Source organism: Thamnophis sirtalis, unplaced genomic scaffold (genome assembly GCF_051295495.1).
Source record: "Thamnophis sirtalis isolate CommonGarterSnake01/CBP01778 unplaced genomic scaffold, rThaSir2_p1.2 scaffold_1, whole genome shotgun sequence".
Classification (NCBI taxonomy): Eukaryota; Metazoa; Chordata; class Lepidosauria; order Squamata; family Natricidae; genus Thamnophis; species Thamnophis sirtalis.
The window spans coordinates 134659772-134686193 of NW_028261381.1; the positions used below are offsets into that span (position 1 = coordinate 134659772).

The following is a 26422-nucleotide window of genomic DNA, read 5'->3' on the forward strand; positions in this document are numbered from 1 at the left end:
CAGTGTTAGCACTTGTGGTTTTGGTTTTTTATGTGGACTACCCTGAAGAACTGACAACTACATAGACACTTATATGACAAGTCTTTAAATATCAGAGAATGAAGAGAAGCAGGAAGGAAATGACATGATACTCTTTTTAGGAGCTGCTTGGACAAGGGTATTTAGGAATATCTTCCTGAGAAAACATGATAGTTCAGGTGTCAAATCCAATCACATCACTGGCCAGATTGTGACATATTGGGATGATTTTTGTCTTTGCGAATCCTGGGTGGGCAGGATCTAGGACTTTTCAGCTCCTACCCTTGGCCAAGCCTGCTTCTCCACCAGGATTTCACCTTCAGGAATTTGCTAGCTTTTCTCCTCTGCTGACATGCCTCTAGCTGTTCGCCCTGGCTAATGGGCTACAGCTGCTAGGCTTCAACGTGGCCCATTCAATGCCACACTGTTTGTCCTAGGCTTTTGGCCACCCGGGTCAATTAGCGATCAGTTAGTTGTGAACAAGTACAGGGGAGCTTCCACTGCCTCCCTTCTCCTAAAAAGCGCCTGATGCACCACCTCCCCCCGCATTCGTTTGCATGGTGGTTTCTGGCTGCCAGCATTGGCAACTAGCTGATTTGCTGGCAGCTAACTGACCTGGGCAGCCCAAAGCCCAGGACAAACAGTGTAGCGTCGAATGGGACGCGCTGAAGCGGAGGGGCTGTATCGCATTGGCCAGGGCAAACAGCTAGGGGCATGTCAGTCAAGGAGAAAAGCTAGCGGTGAATTCCTGGAGGCGGAACCCTGGGAGAGAACCAGGCGCAGCCAAGGGTGGGAGCTGAAAAGTCCCATTCCGGGTGGGCATAGTCTGCACAAGCCGTAGCCAGCCTGGAGGACCCAGTTTGACAGGCCTGTGTTAGTTTTTGTGGATTTTGGTTTGAATAGGCTTTTGATCCCTAACTTTGTAATTGCCAATCTAACAAGGAGACAAGCATGTTACTGTTTGTCCCGTAGTTAACTTCAATCATGAAAGAAGGTTGGCATAGTGCGAGAATCATTATTCCATGAAATAATCTTTAGTGGGCTTTCTCAATGAGTATCCCCTCAAGGGTATTCCCATTGACTCCCATAATTCCTAATTTAAAAATTAAGGAATTACCTCATTGTGCTCCAAACAGGCAATCATGATCTCTGATAGGATGACCACTCCAGTTCTTCCTACACCAGCACTGCAGTGGACCAGTAGAGGGGGATTGGGAATTGCAGGGTCTGCGGTACTGTTGGTATGACGCCGTACTGACTGTATCTCTTCCAAGTATGCTATTGGATCCAGAGGAAAAGAGGAAAGGGGAAAATGTTTAAATTAGATAACACTGATATATTTTTTGGACTTTGTAGTAAGAAAAATGTACACCCGAATTCCAACAATGTATTGAACTATTCAACTTTTGCATTCAAAAATTAAAACTCAGCTTAGTAGTTGTATAAGAGATCTTAAGAAAATATCAGGGCTGTAGATCTGGATAAGATGATCCAAAACATCCTGAAAAAAAGATACTTCAAATCACTTCTATATTGCAACCAATAAAATTGCAAAAATGTATCCATCAAATCATTTAGCTTGACTTTGATTCAAGAGAGAATTTAGCAATGCTGCACACTAACACTCAGCTGGAATATATATCTACAGGTAATCCTCAAGTAATGACTGTGACTGAGCCCTTTGAATGATCTGTTGTAGGTCATACTGGTCGTTCAGCAGGTCATCACGTGATAGATCCTATTTGATGACATTTTTTGCGATGGTCATAAGAAAACACTGCAATCATTAGGAGATCCCATTTTCCCCAATGGGTTAGGGATTTTTTGCCAGAAACTAGAAGCAAATGCAGGTTTCTAACAAAATAGTAATGACTAACAGTCACCTACTGCAAATGCTGCAAATAGAAGTAAACGCAGACTGACTGCTGAACACACAAAGTATGATCATGTGATCATGTGATCCAGGTTAAAAGTACCACCCAGATGTGTCTGCTACATCTTTGAGCTGTTGCTACATGATCAGTTGTAAGACCACAACTACCTGTACAGCACAATGTGACATATAAATAAACATACATTCTGTTTAAATATTTTGCCTTCTAACTAGGAATTTAAATAACTTATAATTAACTTTTTTCAATGAAATGTTGGTATATTTCCATAAATTTCAGCTTTACTTGCTCTCTACAACCTTCCCTTCTGAGATGAGATGAATTTATTTGTGTCTCCTTAACAACAATTTCTCATATTTTCTTAGGTGGCAACTGTGATTAAAATCTAATGACCCGATTTTTTAAATGTGTACATTACTGAAGTTCGAAACAGAACAAAACAGCAGAAATGAAAAAAAAAGTATGCTCAGTTATCCTTATGGCAATGTGAGAGGAAGAGACTTTAAGAGTAACATACAAAACACATAATGATTCTTTCATATTGCAGTAAACTCCATTTTAGCTCAGAGCCTAAACAACTATTGATGGTGTCCACATATTACATAAATTCCTTTCCCCCCCCAGCTCCCCCCTCCCTCTCTCTCTCACACACACACAAAGACAGACAGACAGACAGACAGACAGACAGACAGACACAGACACACAAAGAGGTTGAAATCTTGTAAGAACGTTAAATGTTACAAGATTTCAGTATTTTTACAATGTATTTCAGAGCTGATATTGGGATAGGCTAACCTTACAATTGCACACAACAACATTCAGATCAAAATGCACACAGTGGAAGGTGTGCATTTAGACTTCATACATGGCCTGGGGAGCCATAGCTGTAAGGCAAAACCTAGCTATTCAAGGCTTTCTTTAGATATCCCCTATATCTCCAGCCTTACAGGCAGGCCTTTTAAAAATTTAAACTGGGGGTAACCTACAGATTATTTTGTTTTCCATGCAGGCAATTATCAGCCCTAGACCTATTTTGTTTCAGCAGGTTTCCTACATCATATGCTTTCACAAAATAGAAGAAATAATAGAAAACGAACAATAAACAAATAAATAAAAACCTGCAAGCACATACACAGAAACCCTTTTGTGTCTTCTGGGCAGCCATGCTCTGGCCAGTCAGTATACTGAAGATGCCAAACTGTTCTCTCTTGTCCTGTGAGGAGGTGTTTGATTTTCAAACCTGTAGTGGCATAGCAACCAGAATCTGTCCGGAAGCGAGTGGTGATCTTGAATCTCCCATAGGTCACTGTGTTGTGCCTTGAACCAAGTCGTGGCCAGTATCGGAAACTTTTCTCTCGGCCACCTTCCTGCAAATACAATATCTAATCAGCAAAAGAATAAAGAGATCCGCTGCAGAATGTTCCACAAGACTTATTTTTAATATATTATTAATGATTACTTTTGGCTAAGGAGTTTACTAATTCTTCACCCCTTCATCTTCAAGGTATCTTTTCAAATACCTTGTAATCCAAAGTGGGCTAAGAGTTGCACTGACCAATGAGATACAATGATCAGGAAACATCCAAATGTCTACTGTTGATTCCTAAATTGGTTGCATTCCAATTTGATGTCCTACAGATATATTGGAATGCGACTTACCATTTTTTCCAATAGAATAAAGGCAGGCTGACAATTCTACTAGTTACAGTCCTTAAACATTTAAAAGCACCAAACTGGGTAAAGTATGTTTTGGTTTGGAATGATTTTCCATATTAGTTCTCTACGTCATTTTCTGGAATCCAGTCAAGACAAAAATCAGCTTAAAACCAAAGGCTGACCCATACATTCATTTCAAAATTATATTTTTTAGGACTGAGGAATGATTCAGGAAGATAGATTACCTCTTCTGCTGTCACCATGGTTATAATGGCAACCCCTTGCTCCCATACCATCTGCCAGAAATCTTGGCATGTATTCTGCAAAGGACCTTGGGTTGCAATATAATCCCACTCCATGCCCCCAACACAGACCTGTAGAATAAAAAATAGGATATAGGACGCTAAGATTATGAAAGGATACCTATCCACGATGCAAAGAAGAAGAAAAAACTAGCCATCTTCTTTATTTTATGTATTTAGTCCCAGAAACAGTTTTGTATAGCCTAAATGCAAAGAATGGAACTATCTTATTCTTTCCTTTAAACATGGTTGCGTCCAAGCAGAATGATAAAAATATGCTTTCTGGGGCCATTTCTTCAGGTGAAGGGGTACAGGAAATGCTTTTTTTTCAGTGAATTTCAGAGTGAAGCTAAAACTAAGAAATCATTTTATGATTACATTCTTAATCTTATATAGTGCCAATGACAACTCCCCAATCTGTGCTTTCTCGCTGTGTTGGACTGAAAATCTTGTATCTATATCAAGCAATTATATTAACATATATATTTTGAGTATGATATCAGATATTGGAAGAATGATATTTTAAGAAGTTTTTGAAATTTAAGTGGAAGAATTGTTATTTCTAACCCTACCTTAATATGTGATGCATTGATATAGCCCGTATTATTTTCCTTAGTAGGGACTAGCTCAACTCTGGTGTCATCATAAGGAAGTACATCCTGGAATCGGTTCCTTTCTGCATTTTCTGGGAGACAGGCTATTGAACAGACGCCTTCTACAAGCCTTTTCTTCTGAATCCGTTCATATTCTGTAAACACCATCCCTTGGTCTAACCGTTGTTCCAAACCTTTAAACTAAAAATACAGAAAAACAGATGGAATTATACTAGAGTTTTTTCCTTCTATAAATATATGGCAGTGTAAAAATATGGGTTATTTAAAAAAAAACAATTAATATATAACTTCCAATTTTACATTATCTGAGTTTGTCTAAAACATTCTTGCTTTTCCCTTTATGCCAAGTTTATCAATGGTTTGTAACATATTTAAAATAGTTGTATGTTCCTTTTGATTGTTACAAATGCTAGCAAACGCACCAAAGCAAATTAAACAATTTAGATGCATGTACAAATAAAACCCAGCAGTAAATTTCCAAACAGCCAACACCTGAAATGAAATGAAGCCAAGGATAATTTGGAAAGCTGAATGTCATCATGGAACAGGCCCTGAAGTTTATTTAGGGCCACTGACTCTACTCTACTCTGGATCCACAGCTGACTTTTGATCACCAGCTGTCGGCTGTGACCAGGGGGGCATTTGCCCAGGTTCGCCTGGTCCGCCAGTTGCGGCCCTACTTAGACCGGGGGGCTCTCACAGCAGTCACTCGAGCCCTTGTGATCTCTAGACTGGAATACTGCAATGGGCTCTACATGGGGTTGCCCCTGAAGTGCATCCGGCGACTACAGCTAGTCCAAAATGCAGCCGCGCGAGTGATAGTGGGCGCACCGCGGTTCGCCCACGTTACACCTGTCCTCCGCGAGCTGCACTGGCTGCCTGTTGGTCTCCGGGTGCGCTTCAGGATACTGATGACCATCTTTAAAGCACTCCATGGTAGTGGATCTGGGTACTTGAGAGACCGCCTTCTGCCGATTACCTCCCTAAATCGACCAATTAGATCGCACAGACTGGGCCTCCTCCGAATTCCATCTGCCAGTCAATGTCGACTGGCGACCACACGGAGGAGAGCCTTTTCTGTTGCTGCCCCGACCCTGTGGAACGAGCTCCCCATGGAGATCCGCACCCTCACCACTATTCAGACCTTCCGCGCAGCCCTCAAGATCTGGCTCTCCCAGCAGGCCTGGGGATAGGCCCCTAATTACCTGCCCGAGTGTTTGATTGCTGAATGAAAGTTGGGTTTTATTACTTTTCTGTTGTTCACATATTGTTTTGTTTTGACCTTGCACTTCCCCTTCCCTGTGGTTGTAAGCCGCCCTGAGTCCCCTCAGGGAAAAGGGCGGCATATAAATCCCAATAAATACCTAAATACCTAAATCTTAGACATACAGAACTAAGAACCAATATCAAAAGATTATAATACTGTAGTGGTTGCGATCTATCATTTCTTTTAATAACTGTTTGCTGTATGTAGGCTGTCTAGGACAGAATTCCCCAACCTTTTCTCCTTTGCAAACTGGGGGGTAGAATGGGGTAGAGGATGGTCCTGTGTATGCAGTGGGCAATTGTGCATGTATGCAGGTCTATTTGCATGAGCAGCAGGCACACACACCCAACAAACAAATGGAGTGCACACACACTGATCGCTACTGCTTGCGCAATTGGAGATGCACATGCACACGGTTTCCCACCACTTCCAATGCCCAGTTCCGAATGGCTCAAGTCCCAGCAATGGGCTGCGACCCCGGGGTTGAGGCCCCCTCTTACAGGAAACTAATATCATGGTAAGTAAATAGTTTTAAGCCACAATGAAGAAACTATACAAATTGTGCCTTGGTCATCTTTTCAGAGATATTTCTTTATCTAAACAGAGAAATAGAATGACAAAAGGACAGGCAAAAAAGCAGTGGGAGTAGGAGAAATGTCCAATTTCCTGGCTGAGTTTCCCCACTGAGTTTCCCTGTGGGAATCTGGCAGAGACTATCACAAATTTCCCCTGCCCTGCCCTGCCCTGCCCCGCCCCGCCCCGCCAGGAGATAAGTGGTTCCTGATAGGTCGGGGAGGGAGTAAAACTGGCTGAAACTCACACAACACTAAAAATGAAAGATCACATGACCACAATGGCAGTTTAGCAGCAGCAACAGTAAACCAGCCACAACTTTTCTAAATTTTATTCTTTTGAGAGTCATGGGTTCTGGATTTTTGACACATTTTATACATTAATCCATTTGAGGCATGTTAGTTCAAAAATTGTTGCCCTATGACACACAGTTTTGCAAGAGAGTTTTAGTAGTGCATAGATAACTAAACTTAAATAAATAAATCCAGCTTCAAAATATACATGTACCCTAAGCAGTTAAAAGAAAAGGATGAATGACAAGCTAATGACCAAGCCTAATACTGTTCTTGTATCCAAGATTTGGATAGCCAAATTTGAATAACAAAACACGAGAGTTGAATTTTCAACACACATCCACAATCCTAAGCAAACATCAGACCAACCCGTTCATCATTTGTTGCTCTGGGAGATTCTTCCTTCCCCTCACTTGGCAGAGGAAGACGAGATAATGTTAGTCCATTTAGAGCCGCTAACTTCAAAGGTCCTATTTTTTTGGCTTCAGCTCTGTTCTTTTTCATGACCTGCTGGGAGAAGACAATCTTTCAAAATATATTGTGATAGAAACCAGAGGCAAACTGGATCGCTGGAGGAGCAACAAAATTGGTACACAACTAGAGAAATACTTTCCTTTTTCCCACACACACTAAGAAAGGGCCTCTGGTCCAAACAATTCTACAGATAATGATAGCCAGGAACATTCTTTCCATGTTGCCTGTCTTTATTTCATCGTTAAGTTTTTGAAATTTCACAGAATTAATAAACAGACTTGCCCAAGAAAATGGACTTTCATGAACATTGAGAGTAACAATTGAGAATTGGGGTAGGGCAGCTACAGCTTCAGGGAGATCAGTTTATTCAGTAAGAATGGTTAAAATCTTGCTTTTTATTCTCCCATGGAACTCAAGGAGAAGGAGATATAAACCCTTTCCTATATAAATAAGAAAATAACCCTGTATGTTAGATGAGGCTTAAAGTGCAATCCAAACTTTGACGCTAAAGAAGAATATGATCACTTCCCCATTCAAGCCTGATACTCTAGGGCTCTCTGTTTGTGTAGACATATAATTTCTCTTCATAAATTAATGAATCATTATAATGTATGTATGTATGTATGTATGTATGTATGTATGTATGTATGTATGTATGTATGTATGTAATGCCCAAATATGGGAGAGAGCATACTGCTTCCCTTTCCCATATTTGGGCATACTAGGTGCCTTGTTAAAAATCTAATTATTCCCCGGGCTCAGCTGATAAGGGATGGCTAGCTGATGAGAGCTAAATAGCTTGAAATAGATCTATACTAGTCTCCCTTCATTTATTTATCAGCAAACACACACACACACACACACACACACACGCTATATAAAGGTAAAGGTTTCCTCTTTCCAGTCATATTTGACTCTAGGGGCGGGGGGCTCATCTCCATTTCTTAGATGAGGGATCCAGTGTTGCCTGAAGACATTATCTGTGGTCATGTGGCCAAGGCACATGGAACATTGGTATACTTTCCCACCAAAGTGGTAGCTATTTATCTACTCACATTTGCATGGTTTTGAATCAGTAGGTAGACAGAAGTCAGAGCAGGAATAGGAGTTCACGCCATTATGGGGCACTTGGGTCTCGAACCCGGGTGACCAGCTTTCCAGCTAACAAGCTAACAGCGTTTTTTACTGTTGAGCCACCATGCCTCGTATATGCACATATGTATATATGTATTTAGGTAAAGGTAAAGGTTCCCCTCGCACATCTGTGCTAGTTGTTTCCGACTCTAGGAGGCGGTGCTCATCTCCGTTTCAAAACCGAAGAGCCAGTGCTGTCCAAAGACGTCTCTGTGATCATGTGGCCGGCATCGCTAAATGCCGAAGGCACATGGAACACTGTTACTTTCCCACCAAAGGTGGTTCCTATTTTTATACTTGCATTTTTACATGCTTTGAAATGGCTAGGTTGGCAGAAGCTAGGATTCGAACCGGCTAACTGCTGACCTTTCTGATCAACAAGCTCAGTGTCTTAGCCATTGAGCCACCACGTCCCACTATATACTGTATGTATTTATGTGTATGTATATATGCATGTGTGTGTTTGTGTGTATGTGTGTATGTGTGTGTGTGTGTCTATCTATCTATCTATCTATCTATCTAATCTATCTATCTATCTATCTATCTATCTATCTATCTATCTATCTATCTATCTATCTATCTATCTATCTATCTATCTATCTATCTATCTATGCAATGTTTGATGCATTTCAGTAGAATATGATGACATGTCCATAACATGACATAAACTTACATAATAAGCTTTTCATGAAGTAATGAGGAAATCATAACAGCTATATCTGAGATGTAGGACCATTAAAAAATTGATGTGGATCTACTTCTATGTGAGCGTTAACGTGAGATCTTCATAAAGTTAACATGTGTATACTAGTTTCTCCAGGCCATGAAAGGGACCATAGCTTGAAAATAAACCATATTCTTTTCATATTTTCAGTCCCATGTTCATTGCTGTGCTGTCAATAGACAAATCCAATAGAGACGTATACTTATGATGCCACTGGTTTCCTGTTTGATTCACAAGAGGAACATTTCGAATATGACATAAAAAAAAGAAGAGAAGATGGTCTTCAGAAAACTCACCCCTAAAGGAGGTAGCCCTTCTACAATATTCTTCTTCCCTGACAATAATTCAGACACTGGTCTCTTCTTTACGGAATCCTTCCGTACTCTATACCGGGCAGAAATGGTTAAGTCAGACTCTGACACAGATGGAGTTAACAGTCCATCTCCTCTCCTTAGCACCTGAGAGTCACCCATGATGTGTGAGGGACTCACATCTTTTACCCTCTTGTCAGTCTCAGTAATGTGCAATTTTGGCTCATGTATATGTAAAGGACCAGGAGATGAAGCAACAGAACTATAAGGGTAGTTCAATAAAGATTCAGTTGGATAACATGCCATGAGAGAAGGAAGCTGGGGTTTTCCATTGATGAATGGCAGAGCTGGATTAGCCTTGCTTTCGTCTTCACACTCTTCCTCTTCCTCGCTGCTATGAATGAGCATAGTTGCATCTGAAAGAGATTTCTTGTGGCCATAATTCACATGGTCTTCTTGCTCCTCGATTTCTTCTTGCTTTGCTCTTTCTAGGAATACAGAAGTCTGTGACCCAGAAGGGATTGCCTTTGGCTGAGCCACATCTGCATTTGAGGCTGACATGGTTCTCTCTTTAATCCTCATGGCCTCAAAACTGTGCGCCAGGCCAGCAATTTCAATGCTGTTTCTCTTCTGCAACTGAGCATGCCGGGCCGATGTCAAAGGCTCACTCACTTCCTGAAGGGAATGGGCAACAGGGAGGCTGTCCTCCTGGAACGTCTGGACGGAGTGATGGACCCGTCGGGTGATGAGATCAGGGTTGCTATTACTGCTGTAGAAGTGTCTGGATAGATCTGGTGTGCTGTTAGCGGGTCTTGGATAAGGATAAGGAGGCGGAGGGCGGTATACTTGAGTCTTCATGATGTTGGGTGCCGGATATTCCTGGGCTTGCAATTGAACATTTGTTAGCTCAGGAACACTCACAGCTCCAACTACCAAGCGCCTTTCAGCGGGATACGGATATGCGGACTGGCTATGGAAGCTGTAATTCAGATTAAATGGGTAATGACCAGAATGGGGGAAAGCAAAGTTAGCATGTTCTCGGATTTCAGGCTGGCTGTACACCAGGGCATCAGGCCTACTGTAAGCATATGAATTGCCGATGTTGAGGTTTCTCATGGAATGACTCTGTTTGTCTGAATTCATCATTCCTCGGTTGAGTTGCTTCATCACAGTCTCATAATCTGGGGTAGGACGATAAGAAGGTGGTATTACAGCACTATGTCGATGGGATGGGACATAATCTGAATGGAGGACATCACTGCCAGTAATGCTCGGGTTGGAGGACATGGGTGATGGCTGCATGTAGTGCTGCAGGTTATTCAAGGAATTTGTGCTGTGAGCACTGTAGACACTGCCATTGCGGATTCTGCCATTGTAGTCGTGCGGCGCTCTGTCCAAGCTAGTTTGAGAATGGCAGTAATAGCCATTCTGGTTCGTCCCATAGAGATTATCTGGAATATAAATGTTGGCATTTATTTATAGCCACACAATGATAGAAAGAGACCAAAAAAAACCCCAAAACAAGTTGCTATCATAATATCATTCCTTCACTTCACCAATGTATTTTTAAAATTAAAAATAAAGCCATGCCTTCATGGGTAAATCAATGACAACTTCCTTGTCAGTATTAAAATATTTAAAGTACAAGACATCTAATTCCAGCCCACTGGCAAAAGCAGCTTCTATTTAATGAAATATACAGATATTGAAATAAAACCAATATTGCAGATTCACCTACAATATTCTGTCCACTCATTTCCCCCAGCCTTCCCCTCCTGAGAAAGAAAACATGAAGTAGACTGACTCTCCCTCCCTCCCTCTGCAATTTTAAGCAATTTTACTGTGTTCTGTTGAAAAAGGCATTCTGTGTGACTAATTAATATCAGGAGACTGTTGGGAAGAAAATATCAACTGGAGATATCAACTGGAGACAGCTCTTTTTATTTACTCTTTCTCTCTCTGAGAGAGGGGGAGAGGGAGGGAGGGAGAGGGGGAGCAGCTGTCTCCAGTTGTTATTTTCTTTCCAACAGTCTCCTTATATTGTAATTAGTCACAGTGCCTTTTTCAACAGAAGAACACAGTAAAATTGCTTAAAGACTTTTTATTTTATTTTATTTTTATTGGCAACATTAGGAAATCTTTGTGCTGTTGTTTTAATGAAAAATTATCCTCCCTGCATACCAGCTGAACAAGTTTTTAGTAATTAGTAATTAGTTCTTACTGTCCCTCTAAAACAGTGGTTCCCAAACTTGGCAACTTTAAGACTTGTGGACTTCAACTCCCAGAGCTGGCTGGAGAATTCTGGGAGTTGAAGTCCACAAGTCTTAAAGTTGCCAAGTTTGGGAACCACTGCTCTAAAATATGAATAGTATGACTATTAATTATAAAGTTCACTGGTTCTATTTTGCTCTTATAAGAATGCTGTTGTATCTTCCAGCTAGAAACTCAAAGCAGACACTCAGTGGTAGAATAGATATTTTGTAAAAAGGCCCAGGTTCAAACTCCAGAGTTTAAGGATGCAGATAGCACATGATCAGGATACCAACATTTTAAACTAACACATTATATTAAAAGGCAAAGGCTTCCATGGGCTGCAGTCACAATAGGCACCGGCAGACTCCTCCAGATCTTTTTGCACCGATAGAAAACATTGCTCTCTTCCTACAATGTTTACAAGAAGCTAGCACACGATGGCATTTTTTTAAATTGGAGAACTTGAAAGGTGCTGCCAATGTCAACAGCCTAATAACCTAATGAGACAAAACAATTTGATCTGGGAGAAGGCAACACCTTATCTTCTTATATTAGAGCTATATGATCAGTTCCTTATTCAGGTATTAAGCAGTTTGCATGTTCTAAGTCATGTTTTGTTTAACCACAGTTTATTGAACAAACCGCAGTTGTTGAATTTACATACTGCTTTATGTCTTTGTGAATCCAACCACTGATTACAGGTAGTCCTCAATTTACAACAATTCACTTAGTACCGTTCTCTCTCTCGATGGCACTGAAAAAAGTGACTTATGATGGTTTTTCACACTTGCGACAATCATAGCACCTCCTCGGTCACGTGATCAAAATTTGGATGCTTGGCAACTGATTCATATTTATGACAGTTGCAGTGTCCAGGGGTCATGTGATCAGCTTTTATGACCTTCTGACAAGCAAGGTCAATGGGGAAGCCAGATTCACTTAACAACAATGTTATTAATTTAACAACTGCAATGATTCACTTAACAACTGTGGCAAGATAGGTCGTAAAATGGGACAAAACTCCCTTAACAAATGTTTTATTTAGCAACATAAATTTTGGGCTCAATTGTGGTGTAAGTCGAGGACTCACTATATTCCAAGAACTGTCTACCACTAACTATTAATAGTTCCTCAATAACATCCTCCAAATGTTTTTCACATTTTCCATTTGTGACGTATTCCAGTTTCCTAACAATGCTGAAATTTTACCTTGCGAGGATGCATATGGTTCTGGGTAGTGTCCATTGTAATGTAACTGAGGTGGTGGAGGCATCATATAAGGCTGTGGTTTGGGCTGCTAGAGACATATTGAAATAAGCAAACATATTTAGAAAGAAACTTTACTCCAGTTCTAACATCCACATGCACTTTAAGTCTAAGCACAAGAATATCAATTCTGATAAAATTTTATAATTAAAAAGTACAACAAAGTTTTACAGAGATGAAGGAGGTGGTACATATCAGAGCTCCTAGCCTGTAAAAGAAAACTGAATCAAGATATCTGTGCAACCAAATATAGAAATATGAATTTTATGTAAAATATACTCAGCATCTTTCACTCCAGTTGATTTCACCCAGAGCCACTGGATATAAGGTGGGTGACCAATATTTTTTATAAATAAATTAAAAATATGCATTAACTAATTCAAGTTACCTTATTATTATGGATTTGCTCTACTATGAAAAACCTGGATTAGTCAACAATTCAGTACATTAGCAGTTGCCTTAAGCTTGCATTGTCAAAAAAGCCTAATTCAAGATTGGCTAGATAATGAATCACAGTTATGTTATGTGTGATTTTGGAAAGCGGGCATGATTTGATTCCCTGAAAAAGCAGCTTATAGGAACCCATGCATTGTTGTAAAATATACTAAGTTATATTGAAGAGGATTTTTCAAAAAGAAGAGAATAATACCCATTTATTCTTTAGATTTTCTTCAGCATTTACAAATTTAAAATGGAAATTTATTAATTTGTATGTTAGATACTTCCTAAATTCTTAGCTTCACTAATATAAGTGACACTTGAAAATACATTAAAGAGATTGTGAAATATGGTAAATTTTATATATATTTTCCTATCCTATTGAAGCAATATTTATGTGGTTAACAGAATGGATTACCTACTTAAGTCTCTCAAAATGTTTAGTCCTGTGCTTAAATCTAAATTATCCAGGTGAATATAAAATCTTGAAAGAATTTAATGTTCAGTTTGTTGTTTCTCCTTTAACTTAGTACTGTATGTAATTTTGAGCAAAATATTTTTAAGCAGTGAGAAATTAATTGAAAAATGTTTGGGTATTTTACATTTCAGTGCACCGGCAGAGGAATATGTATAACTTAAGCTAAAATGTGTAATACTAAAATATTGTGTGGCATGCTTATCTTTTATAAGAGGATATTGTTACAATATTTAGCATTCATCTACTTTATGCTAGTTTTTATTATAATCTCTCAATGTACTTCATTGGAGTAGCTAACCAACTATGGTTATCAACAGGTTAAACTCAAGGAATAAGGAAGAGCTCAGGTATGGCATGCTTACCAGAGGCAACCTGGATGATGATCGCCTTCTAACTGGATTCACTGTCACAGTCTGAGCTTGTCTACAAAGCATAATGACATAATACATATTTTGTACTGACATCAATCACAGTGGAGTCCTATTCATGCATATTCATAGATTTCAGTATGCTTAGTAGGAATAAGTGTCTTTAGGACAGTGGTTTGCAACAATTCAAATTCATAAAATGATTCTTCTCCCAAAGAGACACTTGCCATCACATTACATACTGTATGTAGATTTAATCATCCCAGCTGGAAGCATATTGCATCAGATCAAAATAATGTATGTTAGTATAAGCATCTCCTCCAGTGGCAGTCAAAAAGACTATGAATACTTATCAGATAACACAGCAATATTTCATTCGTTCATATTAGAGAACCAGGGGGAAATACCATTTAAATTTTCAGAAATGCAACAGACTATGAAAAATGATATACAATACAATATTGTCACATTATTGGATAGATTGGGGGGGGTATAAAATAAATAGATAAATAAATAAATAAATAAATAAATAATACATATTGCTTGGCCATCAGCAGAGTTCACATACCTGAACTATAGCTAATTCATCTACAACCTAACTACATTATGAGATTATTCATAACCGATGAATTTCTAAACAAACCAAAATAATCTCCCTATTTCCCTTGTTTGTTGATAGACTAAATGATGGGGAAGGGAGGTTTATTTTTGTCAATTCACAATGCTATATGTAGTTTTATCAAACAGCGAACAGAACATACTAGCAAACATGGACAGAACAGTATGCAAAGGTAGATATGTTACCCACTTTTCAAAAAAGCCATGCCTGCATTGACTGACATATCATAGCCCAGAGAAATCGAATCAATATATGGACCAATCTATTACAAATAAGATATATAAGAATTCCATATTCACATAGCCTGTTATAGCATTTGAAAAATAAAACAATGTTACTCTAAAACCTGTGATTTAAGCAAACAACAATAGCAGGTATCATCTTTTAAGATTTTTACGCCATTAATTTCAATGTGTTTTTCTCTATTAAAAAATCCAAGGAGGAGGAAAAGATACATGCTTTTTGATTAGCATGCTCAAACTCATCACCTGGAAGGAAACTAAACCAATGTTCAGATGTGAAACATAGGTTTTTTTTTTATTAAGGCAGGTGACATTTACTCCCAAGTTCAGCTTACAATCACTAGAAAATAGCCACCCTCATATTTGTTCTACACACACATTCATCCACACTTATATACATCCACATTTACCCATGTCCTTCTCAACTGGGCTGGCAGGCACTAGCCAGAGAGTCAGAAGCCACAATGTCTAGATCCAAAGACAACTCAAAGAATGGGAGGGCTTCATGATCTGTTTTATCCCTCAAAGGCCTTGACTGGCAGCTACTCTTGCCTTGTTAAATTACAAGTCTGGTGGGTGTTGATGGAATTTGGGGAAGGGTTTCAATGTGCTCAGGCCCAGCTTCTTTTGTCTGGTTCAGGTGAGATTTTTCCTTGCTTTCCTTAACAGCTTAGTTCCTTCTTATCTACCTCCCTTAAGGAATCTTTCAGGCAAAGATTCCTGGCTTTTGTGCACCCTGCTTACATGCACACAGACGCTTCAACCTAACCTCACACGGTGGTCAACTATCGGTTGGTTTCTCTCCCTTCCTCAGTCCAGAGATATGCAAGTTGCTAACACTGTGATAGTACAATATGTGGATGGGGTTGTGAATATTATATAGTTTTAAGGCCGTAAATCATGGTTAACATGTAGTTTATTTGTTGTCTAACTTATAGCAACTGTAGTTTAGCAAGGCTCATTTTTGTGGTTTATGGTCTCTTTTTGTGCCATTCTCAAACATCTAACCAGTCCAAAGAGATGAATGACAAGTGCCATTAAAAAGAAAAGAACATGCCATGAATTGAAAATAAGAGCTATACTTGTTCACCTAAAACCTACTGGTCTGGTCTATAGATCATTTTTCATACCATGGCTAAAATTGATTAAAGCTCAAGATATATGGATGGATGCATTCTAACTGAAATTTTTGGCTTTTGAACTTTCTCTGACTCAGCTCTGTCCCTACATACAAAAGGAACAATATGTTGTTAAGGGCTCCCCCAAATAATTTGTTTTTGCATATCTTGTATTCTGTATTAATTGGCCTTGTGACAGAAATCATTGGCTTATCAACAATGTCCTGATCTTTACCTATTCTTGTAAGCACCAACCTAACATATTTATTCTGAAACAAAATGACAACTCTTACATACCACATCCACATTCTTCATATGTGTAGGGCACAGACAGATAGGGAGATGGTATATTTATTGGAAATCAAGGTCCAGAGGTTTCTTTAAACCACATCACTGTGGGTGCACAAATAAATATGGGAGCACTTGAAATACTAGACATGCAAGTGTGCAGGAGGCAAGAAGAAGAAAGGAAGATTTTGTGTTTTGGCTCACCCTTTGGGCAGAGAAGGACGAGAAAGAATTGGAAAGCGTGGAAAGGCAAGAATGAGGAAAGATTTCTGAGAGCCTTCCTCAGGCGAAGAATCTGGGGAGTCTCTAAAGACAAGGTACATGCAGACAAAACAGAGGCAATGAAATAGCTCATTAAGAAAATGGATGTTGGCTGTAAACAAATGTGAGTGACATAATAGGTTTTTAAGTTGGTTTCTTAAGGGTAACATCTCTCCTTGGTTAAGACCCAACTCTTAGGCAGCAAACATAAACTTGCTTTTACAGAAGAAGGGTTTTATTAGATAGCTATGGGAACCCATATTCTCTGATTTTTAACCACTAGGCCTGAGTTAAAGGCAAAAGAATGATTACTTCTATTTTAAAATGTGAATTCCTAATGTACAAGAAAAGTTTTTTAAAAACCTCCCTTGAGCTGAACAACTCCTGGTGACTTAATGAACATGTTTATATAATTTTCCTGAAAACAATACAAATGCATCCTCATGGCTAGAAAAAAAAGTCAGCTTGTAGATTAAGTAAACCAGGAGACAAAAGCATTCCCTATAAAATAATTCAAGTACTGTACATGCTTAAATCCCAACTCCAACATTAGGCTGAAAAGGGCTTTATTTGCTTACACATTTATTCTGGGAAACAAACCTGACTACATCTAACATATTAAGATTATGAATCCTGTTCATGATCTGAAGATTAGCATCTTTCATGAACATTTTTTTTCATAATTAACCCTGAACATTGATTACATACAAAATAGAGTGACTGTATGCAACTAGGCAAAAGCACCCCCACTGTCTTATTTTGCATTCCCCCAGACTGTCAAGATCAACACTGACATTTTGGCAATTTTGGCTAGTACAATTAATCCTTTTTCTTTTACACTTTATGGCTTAAAATATATGAGTCTCCTCTCTCTGCAAAAGCTTTAAAAGACTATGAAGTTATGATTTTCTGGAACTAAGAAGTTTTGCAAAGGTACTTGATTATTTACAATATGGAGGGTTCTTTAGGTCAGAGAAGGAAACGAAAAAGTACTATAATAGGCATCACATCTGTTAACATGGCTTTCCCGATAGCTCCATTTCCATTTCTTGGCTATTCTATGAAGCAGACTTCTTTCTTCTTTGTTTACATTTTTAAAAAACGAATTTTAAAAATGTACTTAGTGCTGGTATGTTTTAACATGCCCATAATGTTTATTACAAACTGTTTCCAGGATATCTATCACTTATATGAACAATGGCATTCCACCCCTTCCTTGTAAAACAATTCTTTGCTAGTTTGGCCTGTCATACAATTGATTTTATCAGAAACTTTATCAAATAACACTATGACCAGATGTTATTATGCATCTATCCATTGAAGTGTTACTCTGACATATTCATTGTTTAAAAACAACAAATTTGATTGCCATAAATAAAAAGCTTATTGAGGTTGTTTTTTTTTTTTTTACTTTGCAATGTTCTTATTCTGGCCCTCAAATATGTGTGGTAAACTTACATTTGGGAGTGAATTGAATCTTTTTTTTTTTTGCTTATATAAAATGTTTCTTTAAACACATTGTTCCCAAAAGAAGGTATGTCTTAAAAATACATTCTTCCAAAAAAAGTAAAAAAGATTAACCTGATGGAGAAATGCAGGAATCATTATCTAGGCAAAAGCAGCTGAAGTTTTTTTTTTTAAATCCAGAAGTACAAAATAACATTCAGATGTAACTTAGGCAGAAGCCTTCCTAATTCACTGAACTCTTTGGAACATAAAGAGAGACAATCTTGTTTCTACTTTTTTCCTCTGAAATTTCTAGACCTAGTCATATCCATCCTCACCTAAAGTCTCCCCTCTAGATTTTTAATAACTTATTTTTTGTTCCTAACCAATCCTCCCTTCCTGTTGAGTCTTAGATCAAGAATGAATCAATGGCATTATCAAGGGAATACTCTTTCCCAATATAAGTGGGGGTCTTTTTCTGCTCTCTGATCCCTCTCTACCTAATAAAATATATGTGTTTTAAAATATCAATTATACCTGAAATATATATTCTTAATTCCTAATACAAGTTCAAGTTTAAATACTATTCTAGATCTTGAACTGGTCAATATAAAGAGTTCGTTTTGTTATTTTTTCCCTTTTCTTCTTGCATCTGTTTGAATCCCCCTTTGTCTTTTATATATGTATGTGCTTCTTTTAGTCTCCATGATTGTTCCTTTCACTCCTCAAGAGGAGTTCTCTTCAAATACGCCAGAGTTTCATTCATATCCTGAACAGTAGAAATTATCTCTACCTGGTTTCAAAATTATACGCTTGAAAATAAATTCCCATCTTTATCAACAATTCTGATAAAAGCTTGAATATAATTCTTTTTTGTAAGCTAGTTTGGCTAGTATCTTTAAAAAAAACTTCCCCAGTTTATTTGCTTAGGTTTGTGAACTTCCTGAATAATTTTATCTCTGGTACATTCATTAAGAAGCACAATTGTAATAGTCAGTACTGTATGTCCTTTTCCCAAAGAAAGCAAGCTAATATCCTTTCATCAGTCTCTAAGTGGTAAAGAAGTCAGAGAGTAAGAATGTTCTCACCCAAAATGCACTATACTTAGCTCTTCTTCGTAAAAGACATAACATGAAGAATGGATCAGCACCATAATCCATCATTCTCTTTAAATCTATAAAGGGCTTGCTAGAAGTATGACAATACAGAATGTGGCTATTAAAATAGTGCACAAACTGTCAACTGGGAAACAGATAATGCTGTGGTGATTATCTTCTGATTTCATTAATTTAATGCATATGTTCATTTAGAAATCTAAGTACGGTATCTTTGGAGCTGATGGAATTTATTTCCAATGACAGAATAACAGAGTTGGAAGAGACTTTGGAGGTCTTCTAGTCCAACCCTCTGCTCAGGTACAAAACCTTATACTATTTCAGACAAATGATTGTCCAAACTCTTCTTAAAAATGACCAATGTTGGAGCATTCACAACACATGACATTTCTTTCAATTATATTTTTAAATTCTGAGATTGTAGGAAAGCCATCTGACAATCTTATATGCATTTCAATGCTTATAGATACAATACAATACAATGCAATACAATAGCAGAGTTGAAAGGGACCTTGGAGGTCTTCTAGTCCAAGCCCCTGCCTAGGCAGGAAACCCTATACCATTTCAGACAAATGGCTATCCAACATCTTCTTAAAGACTTCTTAAAGACAGTGTTGGGGCATTTACAACTTCTGGAGGCAAGCTGTTCCACTGATTAATTGTTCTAACTGTCAGGAAATTTCTCCTCAGTTCTAAGTTGCTTCTCTCCTTGATTAGTTTCCACCCATTGCTTCTTGCTCTACCCTTGGTGCCTTGGAGAATAGTTTGGCTCCCTCTTCTTTATGGCAAGCGGTTCAAATCTCACCGGCTCAGGGTTGACTCAGCCTTCCATCCTTCCGAGGTGGGTAAAATGAGGACCCAGACTGTGGGGGCGATATGCTGACTCTGTAAACTGCCTAGAGAGGGCTGAAAGCCCTATGAAGCTGTATATAAGTGTAACTGCTATTGCTATTGCTATTGGCAAGCCCTGAGATATTGGAACACTGCTATCATGTCTCCCCCAGTCCTTCTTTCTATTAAATTAGACATACCCTGTTCCTGCAACCGTTCTTCTGTATGTTTTAATCTCCAGTCCCCTAATCATCTTTGTTCATAGTTTCATCTCTTCTCTGATCAGAGAATCATCTCTTCTCTGCACTCTTTCTAGAGTCTCCACATCTTTTCTACATCGTGGTGAGCAAAACTGAATGCAGTATTCCAAGTGTGGCCTTACCAAGATGTTGAGATGCCTATAAGATATATATTCATATACGGTATAGCACTGCAAATTCATACACTACACTACACTACTAGTTCTAGAATGTCCTAGTAATATTTTCTCACAGTTCAATCCATTTAATCAGAGCCTGCAGCAAGAAAACCTATTTCACCATACACGGCTGCTTATATGAATACTGAAAGAAAAATGTCTAAGATAATTCAGTCCCAGCATCAGGAATATGCTATCAAAAAGAAAATAAGTTAGCTATTTATAAAAATCAAACACAATTAAGAAGATAAAAGATATGGTACTTACAGGCTACATTTATTTAATCTGTAAAATTTGTGTCTGGCCACACACATCCTCCACACATATTTTGCTGTTTCCATATCTTCCTGTCAAACAGAAAAGATACATATGAAACAAACCAGGTTCTTGGGTGGACCCAGCATAAAGGTCATGCACAACAGAGACAAGCAAAATCCCACCCGATACACATGCCTACCATCTCTAGAGATACTTTATTTATGATTCCCACATAAGAACAATAAAATACAACAAGTTCAAAACCAATTCAAGTCATATACCACAGGTAGAACACTATTATCACAAAGTTTATATTGGGCTTCATCAAAATTCATTACAAAATAGTTATTTTATCTGTGAGAGTTACTTCACACACAGATAGGAATAATGGCTATCAAAACAGGAAACAGATGCAGGCTCTTCTTCTTCCTTTACAAAATAAGCATGTACCTTTTATCATATAAATGTAGGATTATGATAAACCATATTTTAAAAATGCAATGAAACTGATAAAATTGTTAAAAAAAATATAAAAGATAGCAGTATTTCACTATCAATAATGCAATATTAGCCAAACACAGAGAGAAATAATAGCAAATCATGTTTTGCCATAACCATACCTATTATCTGTTTTCTGGCAAAATTTATTTATTTATTTTTATTTACTTTATAAATAAAGAGGAAAAAATAGACCAAAACGTAGAAAAAATATGGTACTATCTATATCTTTGAATAAAGCAGAATTATTTCATTATAAAAATCTGGCTTGGAAACATTCTTTTAAAGAACATACGGGCAGTGCCCTGGAGTTCTCCTGAGAGAGATGTAAATAAGTATATTACATTTTAATTCACTGAATGCTATGGTGACGAAGTGCAGAACATATGACAGTTATGTATATGTGTATGTGCATGTATATGTATATGTATATTGATAGGGAGAATATATGAAGATAATTGTTCCTGTCCAAATATGTTGGCTGCTAATAGATTATATAACATGCTAATAGCAAGATAGTATAAAAAATTAAGTGACCGTCACCCTTCAGATACACCAACTTTCTCTCCCACATATAGACAGACTCATATATTATACACAGGCATATCTATATATACTCTCATTTATAGAGAATCTAATTTCTTCCTCATATCACAATTGTTTAAAATGTATCAAAATAAAAACTCACAGTTTGGAACTGGATTGTCTCTTCTTTATTGGCTAATTCTAACGCAAAAAAAGATTTGTTGTGGGTCATATTAGCAATGTCATGCCACCTACATATGAAAAGAGTAAAGACAAAAATTTAAGCATCCATAACTTTCACATAATTATGTTATAGTTCCCTGTGTAAAAAAATATATTGATTTACTATTATTACACATTTGCAGAAGTTGTTAGCTCCCTGCCATATTTCAACTTTGAAGCTATAATCAAAGCTATAATCATTCAGTTGCTTGCTTTTGTTTTAGTCTCCACCCAAGGGATTGCAAAAGCTGAACTAACACCATCTCAGGTCAGGGGCAAAGATCTCATACACCAGTCCTACATAATTACAAACAGGGAAGAAGGATCATCATTTGCTACTCTTTCATTTCTTCCTGGTCAGCAACTAGAGGTGGCAAAATCCAAAGCTAGTAGCCTGAAACCAGAAGCAATGGTTTCCACTGCCAACTACTACTTCTACTGGGAAATAAGTGCCTCTGATTCATTACAATCTAAGGATAGGAAAACTGATGTACGATTTGAATTAGGAGGGTGCTGCTGCAAATGCCATTTGAATCCTAGAGTTTGCAGTGACTGATTTTATTTATTACTAAAGACTTTTGTATTAGTAAATTTATTGTATCACAGCTGTGTCCTCCAATCTCTCTTTGTGAGTCCTTTAAGTTAGGTATTGATGTGGACAAAATAGGAATGTGGGAGGAAAAAAGCAGACAAGAGTTAGAAGTGCTTGGAACCTTCTTCCTTCTGTGCTCTTCCTGAGACTTTCTCAGGCAGGGATTCCCTGATTTCAGGAAGAGCTTCTCATTGAAGGCAACCGATTTAAAGTCAAACTTACCCCTTGAATTTGGAACCCTATCTACTAACTTGGAAGGAGGAAACAAGCAATCACTTTCTATGACCAAAGGTTAAGAGATTGCACACTAAATAATCCTTACAGTGGTTACTGAAAGATAAACAAGAATTTCATAGCACAGATTAGACTCTGAAGAAGCAGGATAGAAAGAGTCTTGGTGCTTTTGAATCTTAATGTTGGAGAAGATCCCAAAGAAAACAGTGGACAGCAAAGGCAACAAACAAATCAACCCAGAGTTCTTACTTGACATCCAGGTTACCCTATTTCAGACACATTATGTGAAGAACTAGCTCTCTGGAGAAAGGCTCTAATGCTGGGAAAGGTGGAGGGAAAGAGAAGTGGATGATCAGCAGCAAGGCGGATAGACTCACTTACACTGGTGGTGAGTGCATTGTTGAAAGACCTGAAATACCAGCTTAGGCACAGATTATTATGGAGGAAATCTATTTATGTGACTTGATGGCATGTCAATTAATCACAGTACAGGTCTCATTAGTTGTGTGACTACAGCTTTATATCCTGTATGGCTTTAGGACAGGCAACACGTACTTACTTAGCTCTAATACCCAGAGATTGTTATTATGAAACATCACACTTTTCCTCTTATTTGGAGGAAAAAACTCACCTAAATATTACAGGAGGCCGACCATTTTTATGCTTGACAAAAATTCCATCAAGACAAGCTCCAATGAATATGTCACTTCCTTGGCTATCCTAGATAATGATAATGAAAAAATAAGTTGTTAACGTTAGTACAGCAACTATTCAGCCACGACAAGATAAAAAATTAAATTATATTGCAAAAATGATATGCCAACATGTTAACCTGATTATCTAATCAAAAAGAGATCATGTATCTTGAAGATATTATTGAGGGCAATGCTTCCTAGAATAAGGAAATAACTTTGTTTCCTTATACATAACTTCTCCTAAAATTCCTTAAATAATTAATGCTTTCAACATTCAATTATTACAAAAGTATTATTCTTATCAGAGTAGTTTATCAAAGACTTAAATAACATTAAATGATTAACCATTAATCCTCACAAATAATAAATAGAAAAATTAATTAAAAGGTAATTTTAAAAAATAATATACACAATCCCTGCAGGATTACACAAGAGTTCTAGAAACCAATTATTGGACACTTCAGATTGCACACTGTGCATGCCCAGAAATAGTAGTTGCCATTTTTGCATACCAAAACATTGGTCATCCTCCTAAGCATAATACTGGAATGCTATATCTTACCTGGGGATGTCTTTCCAATATGACATCCCAAAAACACAGATCTATCTGCCAAGCTGAATGGATATATTTTTAATTGTCATCTAAATGAAGACAGCTTTTGGTCATCCGTATTTCCCTTTGAAGATACTTCCTTAATTGAATACTACCATTGAAAAGATTCAGCACACTGTAAACCAAATCAATTTATGGGGCTACTGGGAAGTTTTCTGTAGTATGATTTTACAGCCCCAGAGAAGTTCATGGTAGCCTGAGCTGTGGTAGCACAGTGCTTAGAATGCAGAATTGCAGGCTAATTCTGCTGACTGCTAGCAGTTCAATTCTCACTGGCTCGCGGTCAACTCAGCTTTCCATCCTTCCGAGGTCAGTAAATTGAGGGCTTTTAAGCACTATGAAGCCATATATAACTGTTATTGATAAATGCTATTTTAATATTGGGATTCTCATTTATTTGGATTTTACAGACTAATGTCAGCAGCTCAAATGCAACTATGGAACCTTCTGGAAATGAGTGCAATGTTTTCAGGACCAATGTTGTGCAATCTCATTCACCAATCAGAGACTTATGCTTTGTACAACTGCAGCTTCCATGCTGTCTTCAAAGATAGCCCAGAAAAGGAAATTATAGTAATCTAAATCTGAAGTTATTAGAGGATGGAGGATAGATGATTGAGGCCAGACTACTCTAGTCCAGAAGGGTTGTATCCTGCAACCAGCAAAAATTAGGCTTATCTTTTCATTACCACTGAGACCAATGATGCCTTTAGTGACAATTGGGAATTGAGATTAGTCCCCAAACAATGAAACATGTTCCTCAGAGGATACGCTACCTACTTCAGAATAAGTCACCTACTTAATTCCTGGGCTTGAGAACACATTATCTAAGTTTAGCTTCAGCTTGTTTGCCCTCATCCAGTACATTACTACTTTCAGGAAGATCCTGCACAGCTTCTTCTAATTGTAAATTGCACACTGATGACACAAAATTGTCAATGTGCTGAACTCATTTTGTGTATATATTTGAAATCCTGCCTTTTAGTTTTACTAGATATAGAATATGATTTTTATATGTTACAAGACTATGCTTGCTATATTTATTGGTTAACATAAAATTCAGAATATTTTCAGTATAAATTTATTGCATTCCAAATAGAATCTCCAATCCTATTTCGGGATTGACATCTAGGTGTTTCTGCTAAAGGTTTTAACAAAAAACATTATCAGGGTTATAACAAGATGAAAGGATACTTTTTTAAAAGAAAATTTAAAATGCAATAGGGAACTTAATTATCATATTTGTACAACATTGACTGATACAGGCCTTCAGTGAAGTTAACTTTACCTTAGCAGGATAGGTCTCTTCACCATAACCTTCCATTCTCTCAACTTCTTGCATATATAACATCTCTGCATCAGGTGGTGTGAGGCCCCTTCAAAAGAAGAAAAGAAAAAATTGCCTAACTAGTTTCTTTGAACACTTAGTTTCTGCCTGTATCAGCAATACTCTTTAGAAAGTATATTGCTTAAAGTTTACATACATAAATTGCTTCAAAAATGTGGCTTTTCTCTACAATAAAGCAGATCAGCAAAGACTCAGATCTATATGTACAAACACACACACATGCACACACACAGTAGTTCACCATATCTTATGAACTCAGACCACTGAGTTATTCTACAATTCAATGTATTCTGCAAATTCAAAAAAATTAAGCTGATTCAGTAAAGAGCTTAAATGAATTTTGTGGTTTGCTTTATATAAAGTCAATAGCCTACAAACAAGGAAATCACAATAGTGTCTTATTTAAATCCAACCTTAAAATAACAAAGTACAAAATATTACAAGGAGCAAAAATTATATTTGCATTTTCAGGTCTCTTGCAAATCTATCATAAGCAGAATTTAATAGATCTGTTGCAGATTCCAAACATGGGGCCACTGTAAAGAAAAGGTTGTGCCACTAAAAACTATAGTTAATGATTCTGAGGCATCCATTCTCCATATTCAAACAGTTTGTAATACAATATTATTAAAGCAAAACTGTTTCCCTTTAAACCAGAATTGATTATTATTATTTATCATGTCTTTCTAATCAATGGAAAGTATTAAATTTTTACAACTATTAATAAACGGGGTTTTCAGTAGCAGCCTAAGAGTCAAATCAAGCAGGAAAGATGAAATCCCCTACATTCATTTGTCAGGATCTCAGTTTAAAATACATGTTAAACCTACTGTAAGCTTACAGCATTTTTGATGTAGTTATTACTTCAAAAGAATGATAAATAGATTCACCAGATTTCAATCACTGGGTCAGAAGGAGGACTTTGTGTTAACACAGCTGATTTCTGTTTACATAGGAACTAAATTTCTCATCATCAATCCTAATTTAACAATTCCCTATTTTATAGCAACAATCAGTATGCAATCATCCGGCAACTTT

The 26422-nt window shown here is 37.6% G+C and overlaps 1 protein-coding gene across 7 annotated transcripts in view; it reads right to left on the minus strand.

The window, feature by feature from the left end:
- The window catches only part of PTPN21 (protein tyrosine phosphatase non-receptor type 21), a 55465-nt gene that overhangs the window by 5032 nt on the left and 24011 nt on the right, over window positions 1–26422 (minus strand). For 3 of the 7 annotated variants that reach the window (XM_087725259.1, XM_014076107.2, XM_087725255.1), the window contains exons 7-18: window positions 25325–25412; window positions 23360–23448; window positions 21844–21931; window positions 20667–20746; window positions 14056–14116; window positions 12721–12808; window positions 9244–10709; window positions 6985–7125; window positions 4441–4662; window positions 3812–3940; window positions 3043–3277; window positions 1136–1296 (exon numbers count right to left, since the gene is read on the minus strand). In XM_087725259.1, coding sequence (XP_087581385.1) covers window positions 1136–1296; window positions 3043–3277; window positions 3812–3940; window positions 4441–4662; window positions 6985–7125; window positions 9244–10709; window positions 12721–12808; window positions 14056–14116; window positions 20667–20746; window positions 21844–21931; window positions 23360–23448; window positions 25325–25412 — 2848 coding nt within the window. Of the gene's footprint in view, window positions 1–1135; window positions 1297–3042; window positions 3278–3811; window positions 3941–4440; window positions 4663–6984; window positions 7126–9243; window positions 10710–12720; window positions 12809–14055; window positions 14117–16532; window positions 16635–20666; window positions 20747–21843; window positions 21932–23359; window positions 23449–25324; window positions 25413–26422 lie in introns of all 7 variants that reach the window. The other 4 variants (XM_087725286.1, XM_014076108.2, XM_087725273.1 and 1 more) reach the window with 4 other exon arrangements.